At 47.3% G+C, this 12,867-nt stretch overlaps 1 protein-coding gene across 1 annotated transcript in view; it reads left to right on the top strand.

Moving 5' to 3' along the window:
* The window catches only part of Kif26b (kinesin family member 26B), a 399,825-nt gene that overhangs the window by 322,648 nt on the left and 64,310 nt on the right, over positions 1-12,867 (top strand). The window contains exon 6 of the mRNA XM_035445669.1: positions 8,505-8,711. Within this exon, the coding sequence (XP_035301560.1) occupies positions 8,505-8,711 (207 nt within the window). The remainder of the gene's footprint in view (positions 1-8,504; positions 8,712-12,867) is intronic.

Here is a 12,867-nt window from a genome sequence, read left to right as displayed (position 1 = left end):
AGTCCTTTCTGACAGACTGGCCCCTGATATGTGTCTGTCTCTGTCCTCAGCTGCATGGCCTGCTCTCGCCCAAGCCTACTAATTGGTGTGAGGGACTCTGTTCCCAAAGCTGCCAGCCATTAGCAGTGCTTCACAGGCAAGGCTCCCCCACCCCACACCCCGTGTTTCGCAGACTCTGGCTGGGCTTGCCTGGTGACAGATGCTGGCTGATGAAGAGCTTTATGGAATCTTCTGGGCCCCCTCCACCCCCCCCCAAGCACTTCTTTAGTGAGTACATCTCATTAGCAGGCTCCATTTTCTGGTCTCTCACACGCTCCCTCACACTTAGCTTTATTGTGTCCCCACTTGTCACCTTCCCCAGCCTGGCTTTTAATAGTGTAAATCTCCCCTCTGATGACATGGCTGCCTATTACTTACTGTCTGGCACCACACGGACTTACCTCATGTTACCTCTGAAAAGCCCGGTCCCCGGAGAAGAAATTGGCCAGCTCCCGACCATGTCCTCAAGGATGCTTCAGCTCTGCATGCATCCTGGAAGAGAAGCAGGTCAAGGCCACACAGCCAGGCTTTGGGCAAGTTACTGCAGTACCTGGGCCAGGAATCCTGCTGCAGAGCTGAGGATGGCATTTCCTTGGCAAAGCTGGTGTGGGGAAACACATGGAAAGCAGATAAGAACCTTCGATAAACTGCAAGGTCTGTGAAACTTGTAAAGAAGTCATAGCAAGGGTGCTGGTACTGACTTGCTCTTGTCAACACAACAGACTGTCCCATGGTAAGCCCGAGTGAATCTCAGCCTCCACCTTCCAAACATGTCGCATGGAACTGGACTTCCTCTAGGTGGATAAGTAAAAACCCCACTCTCTGGACATGTCATGAGGGATGACACTGCATTTTTATGCAAAGAAACTTAATCCAAAGGGTTCTGTAACACACAACTGAACTGTGCTTCCAATCTCCGAGGACTCTTTTGGTGTGGCGATGCAATCCTGCAACGATGGCTATGCTTTGAAGGAGCATTGCCATTGTGAGATATTGCTATGAGCTCCAGCTCCAGGAGTACAATTGTCTCAGTTCTCCCTGGCTTTTCCTAGTGTTGGAGTTATTAGAAACCTACAGGCTTTACTAAGTCCAACAGGAACCTCCTGGTCTCATCCATTCTCCTCAAACCTTTCAATTTCATGAAACCATGGAGACCTGCTTCCAGGGAAAGCCATTTCAGGGCCCAAGCGAGTGTTGGCTACAAAAGCATGGGATCTGGGTTCAGATCCCTGTTACCTGTAGAAAATCTGGGTGTGACCACACATGCTTGTAACCTAGGTGCTGTGGTCGGGGGAATAGAGACAGGAGAATTGCCGAGGCCTCATGGCTACCAGACTAGCTGAAAAATGACAACTGTGGGTTCGGTGAGAGCCCTTGTCTCAAGAGACTAAGTCAGAGAGTGATGGAGAAGACATCTGACATTCTCTCATGTTCTCTGTAGTCATGGCTGCACATACACACAGACAGAGAGAACAAAAAAAAACAAATTTCATATCACTTTTAGAAATTTTATCAGGGAAGTATATAAACTTTCATCTTGTATAAAACCTGATTTTAATTTACTTTAATGTTATTGCCTGTCATCTATAAAGCTAAGGAGATACCCTGAATAAATTAGAGAAAAAAAACTCCTATTTGTGAAGAACAGCACCCCTTGTCAGGCTAGCAATATAATCTTACATTATAATATTTAAGGAGAAAGGGGCTCTTCAAATAACAGCTGGGAAATTGTATACTTAATCCCTTGCAGTGAGTTTCTAAAAGCGGGCACTTCATCAAGGTCTTTTGCCATGTGTTTGTCAGAATGCCATAGCTGCGGAGGGTTGCTCGGTACAGCAGACGCTGTGAGGGGAATACACTGGGAGTGGGGGGTGTACACTGTGTAGATCTCCCATCTCTCCAGTGTCATCAAAATGTGACAAAGACACTGTGACCAGTGAGCCCACCCATCCTATTGTCTGACCAAGACAGAGAAGAAAGGCATAAAGCATATAAAATATCTCATTTAGCCTTTAGGTGTACAGATCAAACTTTGTATGGATTACTCACCTAAAAAAAAATAATGTAGTTTTGACAGGAGGAAGGAGAGAAACCATTTTCATTGCATCTCTTTGTATGTGTGTGCTTAATTTTGCTTTATGATATTTTCATGTGGTGGAGGGGGTATGCACACGGGGGTAGGTGTGCAAGTACACAGAGGCCAACAGTTGACTCAGGCTAGGGGTGTGCACATGGGGGTAGGTGTGCAAGCGCACAGAGCCCTAAAGTTAACTCAGACTAGGCTGGCCAGCCAGTGAGCTCTGGAGTTTTCCAGCTCTATGACCCCACCCTACCCCTGCCGTGCACTATATAACTGGAGTTACAGGAACAAACCATCATGCTCGACTTTTTAAACACGGTGCTGGAGATTTGAACTCCTCATTCTTACATAGCAAGTGCTTTTATTCACTGAGCCATTGCCCCAATCCCATCTGCTATTAATTTGATGGGCACAGTCTATTTTACAGCAGTAGAGCTGAGGGAAAGGAACCTATTGCCACCCCCACTCCCAATCCCCGAATTTCTACCTTCCTTCTGAAGATAATACAGCCATCTCTCAGTATTTCTGGGTGACTGAGCCCGGGAACCCCTGCATATTCTATAGTGCATGGATGCTCAAGTCACATAAATAAAATGACCCATTACTTACATATAACCTATGCATTCCTCCTGGACACTGGTTATAGTACATGGCACCATGCAGCGGCTGTGTAGATGGTTACTGTGTGCATGCGATAGGTACTGTAGCATTCGGCAGTTGATGCAGAGGGAAGCAATCTAGATGTTTAGGGCATGTGGGTCTTTTTCCTGGGTCTTCCCAGCCTGTGGTCAGTTGAATGCAGATGGACATGGCAGGTGTGGGGAGCTGTCTGCACTGATTGGTTCTGTGTGCTGCTTTGTAAGCAGCTTTTCTGTCTTTCATCTCCATATCTGTCTGTCAAGGGAGGTAGCACAGAAGGTCTATCTCAAGGCCAAGGATGCCAAAGCCCACACACAATGCCTTGGTGATGTTGCCCAAGTGAGAACCCAGTCCCACTCCTGGTTTGCTCTGCACCCACAAGCCTGCGTCTGTGAGGAACAGCAGGTGTCCATTAAAAAACAATGAGCTCCTCTGCAATGCTCTTTTTTCTTCTCGTAGCTGGATCTTACCTAAAAACAGGACGGACCGGGAAAGGCCTCCCAATCTATCCCAAGGACACCATGACCCTCCATCTCCTTTCTCTAAGCAGGGGTGTCCTCCTCAGTTCAGCCTTCAACCCACATGTGAGGCTGAGGGCAGTATCCCTGTCACCTGCCTCCACAAGGAATCCTGGCATCCCATCCCTGCCATTTGTTCCAGTGTGGAGAAAACTGGACCCTTGGTTGGAGTTAGCTACTGCCCAACTCTGTGGTTTGGTTGTGTTGTCTAAAATGATAACTTCTCTCTCTCTCTTTCTCTCTTTCTCTCTCTCTCTCTCTCTCTCTCTCTCTCTCTCTCTCTCTCTCTCTCTCTCTCTCTTTCTCTCTCTGTGTGTGTGTGTGTGTGTGTGTTTTTGCATGCACGTGTGTGTTGTAGGCCTTGCTTATGTTAGGCTAGCGGTTGACCACTGAAATACCCAGCAACCTTTGCTTTTGGATCCTCATCTGGCAATCTTTTCCCCTTTTCCTCAGAGACTAAGTCTCACTGCATAGTCTTAGCCATCCAAGTCAGGCTGGCCTCAGGTTTCAGCATTCTCCTGCCCCTGCCCCCAGAGTACTAGAGTTGCCAGCATGTACCAACACACCTCACTAATGAATCCATTCAATTTGCCTCTGTTTCCTTTTGGGGAAGTTTCTATAGGTGACATAGGATCTCACAAATATGAAGTCTTAAGGACAACCCCAGTCCTGCCCAGATGAGACTAAAATGATGCTAAATAGCAACTTCAGTAGGTTGCTACATCTTCACCTTGACCAGTTTCTCCTGAACTTTTTCTTAAAAGTCTGTGTTAAAGGAATTAGAATATGGAGGTGTAAAGGATTAGAATGATTCTGTGGTTCATCTAATGCTCTACACTGTGAGCCTGAGTAGGAAAAATATCTTCTTACTCAGCATTGATTACAGCCAAGTGGCTGAGCAGTCCCTGGTCTTGCACTTATCCTTGAAGGGCTTTCACTGTAGGTGTTCACATAAGGGACTTCAGTGAGCTCCCACATGAAAGTGAATGAACACAGGTTTTTTGTTTTGTTTTGTTTTGTTTTGGCCCCTCGTTGCTTTGTCTAGTCTTTCTGATTGCTAAGGGACTCTTGGAACTGTCAGCCTGCCCAGAGTCCTCTGGAGTGTTATAGCTGAACCCAGCCCTCCAGACTGACAGCTTCTAGGGAGACAAACAGACAACAAAGCATCTCAGGTGGTCTGTGCCATGATGACTGGGGACCAACGACAGTGTCTGCTGGCCATGGCCATGTGTAACAGTGGCAGCAAGTGCTCACCCTCAGCCTTCAATAAGATGGGTGGCAGGCGGCTGTCACCTCCTCATTGATGAAGGGTGTGTACAGCTTGGGAGAGTGATGCTAAGCTCTGCTCAATGAGTGTCTCACAATCCCTTTCTCTCCGGCCTCAGGATGCCATCCACCTGGAAGTGCTGAAAAGATTAATGAGCAAGACATAAAGAGAATGGCTGCCCCGAGCAACAGCTGTCTCGCACCAACCACTGAGTAATTAGACAAATGAGGCAAAGTGGCTCCCAAGCAGAGAGGGCTTTGGTCCACACTGGCAGTCTCCCGTCTCTGGGTGTCCGCCCCTCCCTTCCTCCACTCAGACTGTCCCTTTAGCTATCTGATGCCATTGTCCCAGGTCCACTCTTGGAAGTGACTGTGGTCTTAACCCTGAGAGTTGAGCTAGTCTCTGAATGTGTATGGCAGCTCCTACTCTCCAGGAGGATCAGGGTGGAGGGCAGGGTTGTTGCCAAGAATCTAACACTGTTTGCAACAAAAGCAAGGGCTCCTGGCAAGAAGTCCGAGGAACTTTCTTGATCATAAGTGGTGTCTCTTAAGCTCCTTAATTACAGAGGATTAAGCAGAAAGTGGAGTGCAGGACTAAAGGAATAATGACAAAAAGGAGGCGAAGCAGAAAAACCCAATTTCCTTCCTAGAAGGAGGAAAATCCTCCATTTATTTAAATGAGCTGCAGAGAAAAGAATGAAGTGTGGCATTTTTCTCCAGCGCTGAGTTCAATGGGATTTTAAAGAACTGTGTATCTCTTTAGCTAGACATAAGGCTGGGGCTTCGGCTCGTGTGCAGAAAAGGGACCGAGGGCTTCATTAAGATGCAGGCATATGCTTTCCATTCATATGGCTGGCTGAGCCAGTGCCTGCCTGCCTTCTTCTCCACGTGGGCTTTGCCTAGCTTAGCTCACATTTCACATCTAGCACCTCTAGTAACCTAGAGATGGCATGCAAAACTGCAAAATAGAAAAGCAGTGGGCCATGGGGCTCCATCAGTTCTGCCTGGAGTCTCAGCATCCTTGATTTGTGTGGTTCATAGCTGGATGGGGAGAGGCACTCACAGGAAGCCTGGGGCCCAGGCACCGTTCAGAAGTAGCTGTGTGGATACCTGCTTGTAGCATGCTGCGGTGTAAATAGATCAAACCTGTTCGTGAGTGCAGTTAAAATCAGGCTATCGAGAGTGATGGGGATCCAGGGCATGCCCCAGTGGCAGATAGATAATCAAAGTGGGTATTGTCCAGTACACAGTGGCTGTGGGACTTGAAGGTGCTGACCTAGTAGGATCCTAGTCCTATCTTGTGCTTACTAACTATCCATATCTATAGTATCTGTTCTGGGGTTCTCTTTGTGTAACGTGCTACCCAGAAACCAGGTCAAGTCATTATGTAGTTTTATCATCAGCATTGTCATTGGAAAATAATAACCTATCAAGGACCAGAGGAAGACAGCCAAGGGGAGCAAGCAGTGGGGAGAACAGGAATTGAGTCTTCTGTACACTCTGTTACATACATAGGACCTCACACAGCAACTCATACAAGTCCCACAACGGTTTTGGTAGGCAGGCATTATTACCATACAGATGGGGAAAGTTAGGCTCCAAGAAGCTTGACCATGGGAGGCAGAATCTGGAAGGAGAAAACATGGGGCCCTAGTAAGTCTGTGCCAGTCCTACCATTCATGGCTGCAGCAATATAGGCCAAACTGTGTGTCCTTGTTAGTTTTAACTGTCAACTTGATTCCGGCTAGCCTCACCCACTCAACTGAGTATCTTCATCAGGTTGGTCCATGGGCATGTCTGTGAGGGATTGTCTTATCAACTGATGCAGAAGGGCCTAGCCCACCATGGGTGGTACCGTCCCTAGGCAGGATGTACTGGGTTATAGATGAAAGCTAGATAAGCATGAGCCAAGTGATTCAGAGAGTGAGCCAGCAGAGTTCCTCCAAAGTTCTTGCTTCAGTTTCCTGCCTTTACTTCCCTCAGTGGTGTAAGCCAGTGTGTGTGTGTGTGTGTGTAAGACCAGGAAGTGTAAGCCAAATAAATCCTCTCCTCCCCAAGTTGCTTCTAGGCAGAATGTTTTATTACTTTGGAGAAAGAATGAAGTCCAACAGTGTGTGGCAGCCATTTCCTCCACTGTAAAATCTGGACAAGTGTGCCCATAGTCTGGGTCACCAGGAGGACTAAATAAGGTCATGTAGATGATGCCACAGGCCTTGTGTGTAACACAGCGCCTCACCTCCAAATGTCAGTAAGTATTTTCTGGTCTCTCATAGGAGAAGCACAGCTTTAACCCTGGGAGGCCAACCACACCTTTTCATCGTGACCCCTGGCCTCCACCCCACACTGGAACGTGGTGACTCTGAAGAGAATCATAGGCAGGGTATTGCACCAGACATCTGATAAGCCTGGTGTCCTTGGAATTATTTATGGTTAAGCTTCGCACACTGAGGTTTAGTCCCCAGGCCTCAGCAAACAGGGCTGAGACCTCACTTTACTGAGTACGGTATGCATTTTTTTCTGAACATTTCTGTATGTTTAAAATGTTTTATTAAAACATGGATGACCAGGGACTTGGGAGATGCTTAGGACAGTAAAGAACTTGCCCTGAGAACATGAGTACAAGAGTTCGTGTCCCCAGCACCCAGGTAAATTTTAGATGGCCATGGAGGCCCACCTGTTATCCAGCATATGGAAGGCAGAGATAGGGAACCCCTGGAGCAAGTAGTCTAATTGCCAAGTTCTGGGGTCAAATGATAGACCCTTCATCAATAAATATGGTAGAGAGTGATGGAGGAAGACTCTTAACATCAGCCATTGGCCATGCACATATGAGCACGAGCAAACACATACACTTATACTCACATACATGGGAACCATATGTGTGTACAGTGCACACACACACACACACACACACACACACACACACGAAAAAATTATAACCATGGTAGGAGTTTCATCAGCTCAAATAGCTAGTCAGACAAAGAGGACAAGAGTTGAAAAATTCCTCCTTGGGCATACACTATTTGCCACATTATATTACTAAGATCACCTGTCTCTGCAGCTGTCTACTATATGCCGAGCACTGTGCTAGGCTTGTGTCCTTCAGCTGAGAACAGAGCTAAATCCATCTCCCAGGACTGTAGCCTCCAGATCGCTGCTAGCCTTCTGCTTGATTTCTGCCCAACTTAAGACTACAAAGCAGGTGGTCCGTTTCCGTGACTGCCACGGTCCTCATGTGGGGTGGATCCAAACTGGTCATAAGCACTAGAGATGCTTATGTTCTGTGACTTTGAAGGTGGGTTAGCATGTACTGCCTCCTGATTCCAACAAGACACGCTATCATTCCCCCAAATGAAGCTTCTCCTTCTCCGTGCTCATGTAATGGGATCCCAGATAACATGTTGCAAACTAATCTTTTATCATACTTGCCCCTTGGAATGCATTTCAAATGCTGGCCATTAAAAACAGTCCGTTTCATGGGGCTTTAATGATGACACTAATAACTGTGGATTTTTGTCTCCCAGAGCCCTGATGAGCCGAGCTGGGGAGTAAATTACGAAGCTAACTTTTATGTGCATGGTTTATTGATCTTTGAGCTTCAAGGGAACTGCACCAGCCCCTATAGCCTGACAGTCCAGATTAGCTTTTCATCTATGTAATTGGGCCACCAGGGCACAGTTAATTTTTAATTTATATTAATAGGAAGACAAAGAATACAGTGTACCTTCTCTGCTTTAAAGTAATGGACATATCAAAATATCCTACCTGGTAATTATAAATAAACCATCCTTCCCCTGACCCAGTGAGGATTAGCTTGCCGATTCATTGTGTATTTCACCATAATGTATCATGAGAAAGTTCACAACTGCCAGGAATATTTATACCGTCGAGTGCTGAAGACCACCCCATCATTCAGTAGCCTGCTCTCTAAGCCATGATGTTGCCATCTTTGATTTGAACAGGTGAAAGTCATGCTCCGAATCTGTTCCACGTCGGCTCGAGATACCTCAGAATCCAGCTCTTTCCTGAAGGTGGACCCACGGAAGAAGCAGATCACCTTGTATGACCCCCTGACGTGTGGAGGTCAAAATGCCTTCCAGAAGAGAAGCAGCCAGGTTCCCCCGAAGATGTTTGCGTTTGATGCTGTTTTCCCACAAGACGCTTCTCAGGTGGGTAAAGCCCCCTCCAGGCCCACGTGGTGTTGATTAAAGAGTGTGAAGTGGGAGGGTGTCTTCTGGGGTGCTCTGATGGACAGGTTCCTTCATCCATCCAGATCACTCTGTTTGGAAGTCATTCTGAGCTTCCTGGAATACTCCAGGTGGTCTGAGGTTCTGGTATGGTGGTTTCCTTGGGCAGAATGGGTGTGCTGGGATTTCAACAAGTTATATCTTTGGAGGGCTAAAGAGATGGCTCAGTTGGTTAAGTGTTTACCATACAATCATGAGGATCTGGATTCCAATCCCCAGCATCCACAGGACAAGTGATAGTGTATGCTGTAGGGGAGGAAGAAAGAGAGTCTCTGGGGCCGACTGGCCAGTCTTGCCAAATGGAGGAGCCCCAGGATCAGTGTGAGATCTGAGGAGTGGGGGGAGACAGACAGAGACAGAGATACAAAGACAGAGATGGGGAGAGAAAATACCCAACATCAACCTCTAGCCTCCACACATATTCACTAGTGTGAATACCCCTGCACACACAGAGACAAGTACACACACACACACACACACACACACACACACACACACACACACACACACACACTTTTAAAATTCATGCCTGGGAGAAGAAAAACAAGGCAGCTAACAGGAAAAGGAAAAGTTGGCGGTCACGGGGGAAGCTGGAGAAGGTGCTAATGACTGACCCATTAGAACTCTTCTCCTGCCTGGGTTTGGGTGGCCATGTAACAAGGGAAAAACAACAGAAAACTGGATTAAAGTCAGACAATGTCTCACACCCCGGGGGAGTGGAGAGCAGAACTACAGTCCCAGGAAAGAAATGGTGCTCAGTTAGGACCCTGAGGTCAGTGTGTACCCTGTAGCTAGGGTCAGTGTGGAAATGTGGACTTGGGGACCTTGTGACATCAGTTGCTGCTTGACCAAGCCTTGAGTTCACTCCTCAATAACTCAATGATTATATTCTTATGTGAACAAACCATGGCATAGACAGATGGCGGCCTCTTTTGCCTGCATAGGCACTAGGGACCTGTACCTTTCTGAGAAACTTCAAGGACTTCCCAAGATTTATGCAAAACTCTTCATAGTGTGATGGTTAAGGCTGCAGCCGACTTGAGGATCATAGCTCCAGCGGTTACCATTTGCAGCCTGCTAATCTGTGTGATATGTGATTGTAGGGGATACTGGTGTTACACAACTCCAGCCTTCCACCAACAGGCAGTAGTGTGTGTAGGCACCATCCATTGGGGAGCTGAATGCTGCTTCTCAAGTTTTATCCTAGGAAGATAAGGCCCTTTGTGATTAAGTTTTGCAGTTTCTCTGTTCATTTCAATTTTTATGTCGTACCACCCAATGGGTTCAGTAATTTAAACCTGACACTGGGGCTAATAAATGTCCTACAAATAATTTAATTAACAGGGGTAAAACTTTCCAAAAGCTATCTGGAGGAATTGTAAGGATTCCAAAGCACACCCTAAATTAAACCTGGACTATTAATGAGTTTTAGATTTATTCCAGAAAAAAAAAAAGAGGAGCCATTTTTATTGCTAGTCTTTGTTTAAATTTCTCACTTGGTTCCCAGGCTAAAGACGCTGCAAGCTGCGCTTTCACAGACTTCCGAATGCTCTGGTTTCCTCAGGTGTCTAATACTATACATTTCTATGTAATTCTGTGCTTTTCAAGAACTTTCATGTACATTAAACCATGGACTCTCTCCCTTGAATTCTTTTGGGTAGAAGGGAACGTTTTTCATTCTGTTCACACTACAGACAAGGGAACCGAGGCTCCACAAGTTAGCCTTGTCATCTTCGTTCTTGTCCTTAGCAGACATCCTCCCTGGATCCCACCACCTCCCATTCACGGTATTCATCCTGCGCAGGACAGCAGTCTCCGACCTGTCGGCATTTTAGTCACTATTTCCTAGCAGTGTGCCAGTGGGCAAGTTACTCTGCTCTCTGAGTCTCAGTGTCCTTATATTCTATATATGCCTAATTAGGCTGTTGTGACAGCAGGTGCTCGATAGACGTTGTCTGTCTTTATTATTATGTCACCATGAGTGTTAATCTGACACCACTGGCTGTAGCCAGCTCAACCCCACAGACTCAGCACCCCTTAAGCCTCAAAGTGCAAGATGGCTAAGTGCACAGAGTAGCTTTGTCTGGGTCTCCAGATCTTGCATCTGTGTTGTCTCACACTGTTTGGCAGGCTTGCCTGGGTTTGTGGACATGGCACTGCCCAGGGCCTAGAAATGCCGGCTTAGAGTTGAGGCACTGTCATTTCCACTGTATTCTACTGGCCCAGATTCAAGGGCCACTCTCAGGTCCCTGCCTGTGTGGTAGCTGTCACTGTGGTGACCCCAGGCATCCAGGAACTCTTTCTTCCTCCTCTAAGAACGTCATCTCCTTGGCACTGAGTAACAACAAGACTGGTCCTGTTCCTTCATTAGGAGCCATCCTTGATACCCTCAAGCAGCCTTGGCAGCACCACTACCCACTGTTGGTACAAACTTCTATTGGATCTGGCTTAGGGGTCAGTGGGGAGGACTCAGCCTGTGGGTGAGCAGAGTCTTGAGCAGAGCTGTCTCTGCCATAGCTGTGTGCTCAGGGAGGCATTCTGCTTCTCTGGGCCTGCAGGAAAGGATGGCAGGGTGTTTCTGTGGGTCACTGGCACCCCTTAACAATCCAACATAGCCAAATCTCTCCTCAGTCTCTCCTCTGTGAACAGTTAGGCGAAAGCCCTACAAGGGAGTGTGTGGACCATCCTACACCCGATGAGGCCATTCCTGTGTCTCCAATGGCCCTTGGCCTCTGTACTGGTGACCCCAATGTCAGTTTGTTCCACACGTAACCCAAATTCTCCCTGCTGACTTAGGGCTCTCATGGTTCATATTACATGTGGTTGAGGTGGCTGGCAGTCTCCCAACCCCCACCTCCTTTTATACTCAAAGGCAGGCGCCAGGGCAGTAGCTTCTCCCTGCTCTTGCAGAGACAACTCTGGCTAATTCCAGAAAACTACTGCTTCAGTCTCAACTTTAATGCAGTGTTGGCTCTTATTGCCTCAGTCCTGGGAGTTGTATAAGATCTCATGGTCCTCATATAGCCCATCCCTGTATCCCCTTGACTGAGGGAGACCTCTGAAGAGCTGCTGAGGCGACCACCCCTGAACAGTTGACAATTGTTGGGAGTGCGGTTTTTCAATTTCTGTTTGGGAGAGAAAATTGATTTCCAGATACTTAGATTCATTGCGCAGCTGCACCACAGAGCTGAATAACTACATTCATGGCCCAAGCTGCTGCTTTTCAGATTCCCACTGGGAGGCACATTGCTCTGATGGCTGCAGAGCCCCAGCATGTGAGGGCTCTCAGGGCCTCTGTGAGCTCTGATGTCAGCCCTGAGACAGAAGTGATGGCAAGGCAAGGAGACATGGAAAACAACTCTGTCCTCCGGCAGCTATGAAAGTCTCAGATGCTAACTAGGGGGTTTCTGGATCTCCGAGGTGGTCCACAAATGTGACTGTATACCTTTAGTTTGCGGCACACACTGTCATAGAGCGTTAATGGAGAGAGGCAAAGAAGGGATGGAAACCTGGTTTCTGTGTAGATTGTAGTGATCAGACTGAAGACAAGACACACTCAGCTAAAGAATGCTGCATATAACAAACACACTAGTGTGCGGCTGTTGATGCTGTTTACAGTGAGTGTACAGACAGGAAAAGGGGTTTTCAAAAGTGGGACTTGAGCAAAGAAAGAAGGGATGGAGAGAAAGCGGACTAGAAGCTCTCCATTCTGTTAGGACTAAGATGTTCCTCGGGGTTTCTGTCCTTAAATAGCAATCATGTTTTCCACTTTAGTATGACTAGCTTATTTCAGAAACACACGTGCATGCAGAGGTCTGATAGAGAACTGAGTGCCTTGCCCAGGAGGTTGGAATTAGGGACAATAGGTGACAGACAGGTATAGGGTCCAGAACCTGTCCTTTTCTCCCTCTGCAGCCTGTACCCACTTTACCTGTATAAGGCTGGAGAGTGCCATCAGTTAGTGGAAGGAAGGTCTAGAGCCAACGTGTTTCCCACACAGGCTAGCCAAGAGTGGAAGGTCCCTAAGGTTCCCGAGTCCCCTCAGAATTCTGTGGCAGAGGCTGAACCATCTGGGAAT

Source organism: Cricetulus griseus, chromosome 5 (assembly GCF_003668045.3).
Source record: "Cricetulus griseus strain 17A/GY chromosome 5, alternate assembly CriGri-PICRH-1.0, whole genome shotgun sequence".
NCBI classification, from domain to species: Eukaryota; Metazoa; Chordata; class Mammalia; order Rodentia; family Cricetidae; genus Cricetulus; species Cricetulus griseus.
Note: the sequence above shows the minus strand (reverse complement) of the source record. Positions and strands in the feature narration are given on the sequence as shown.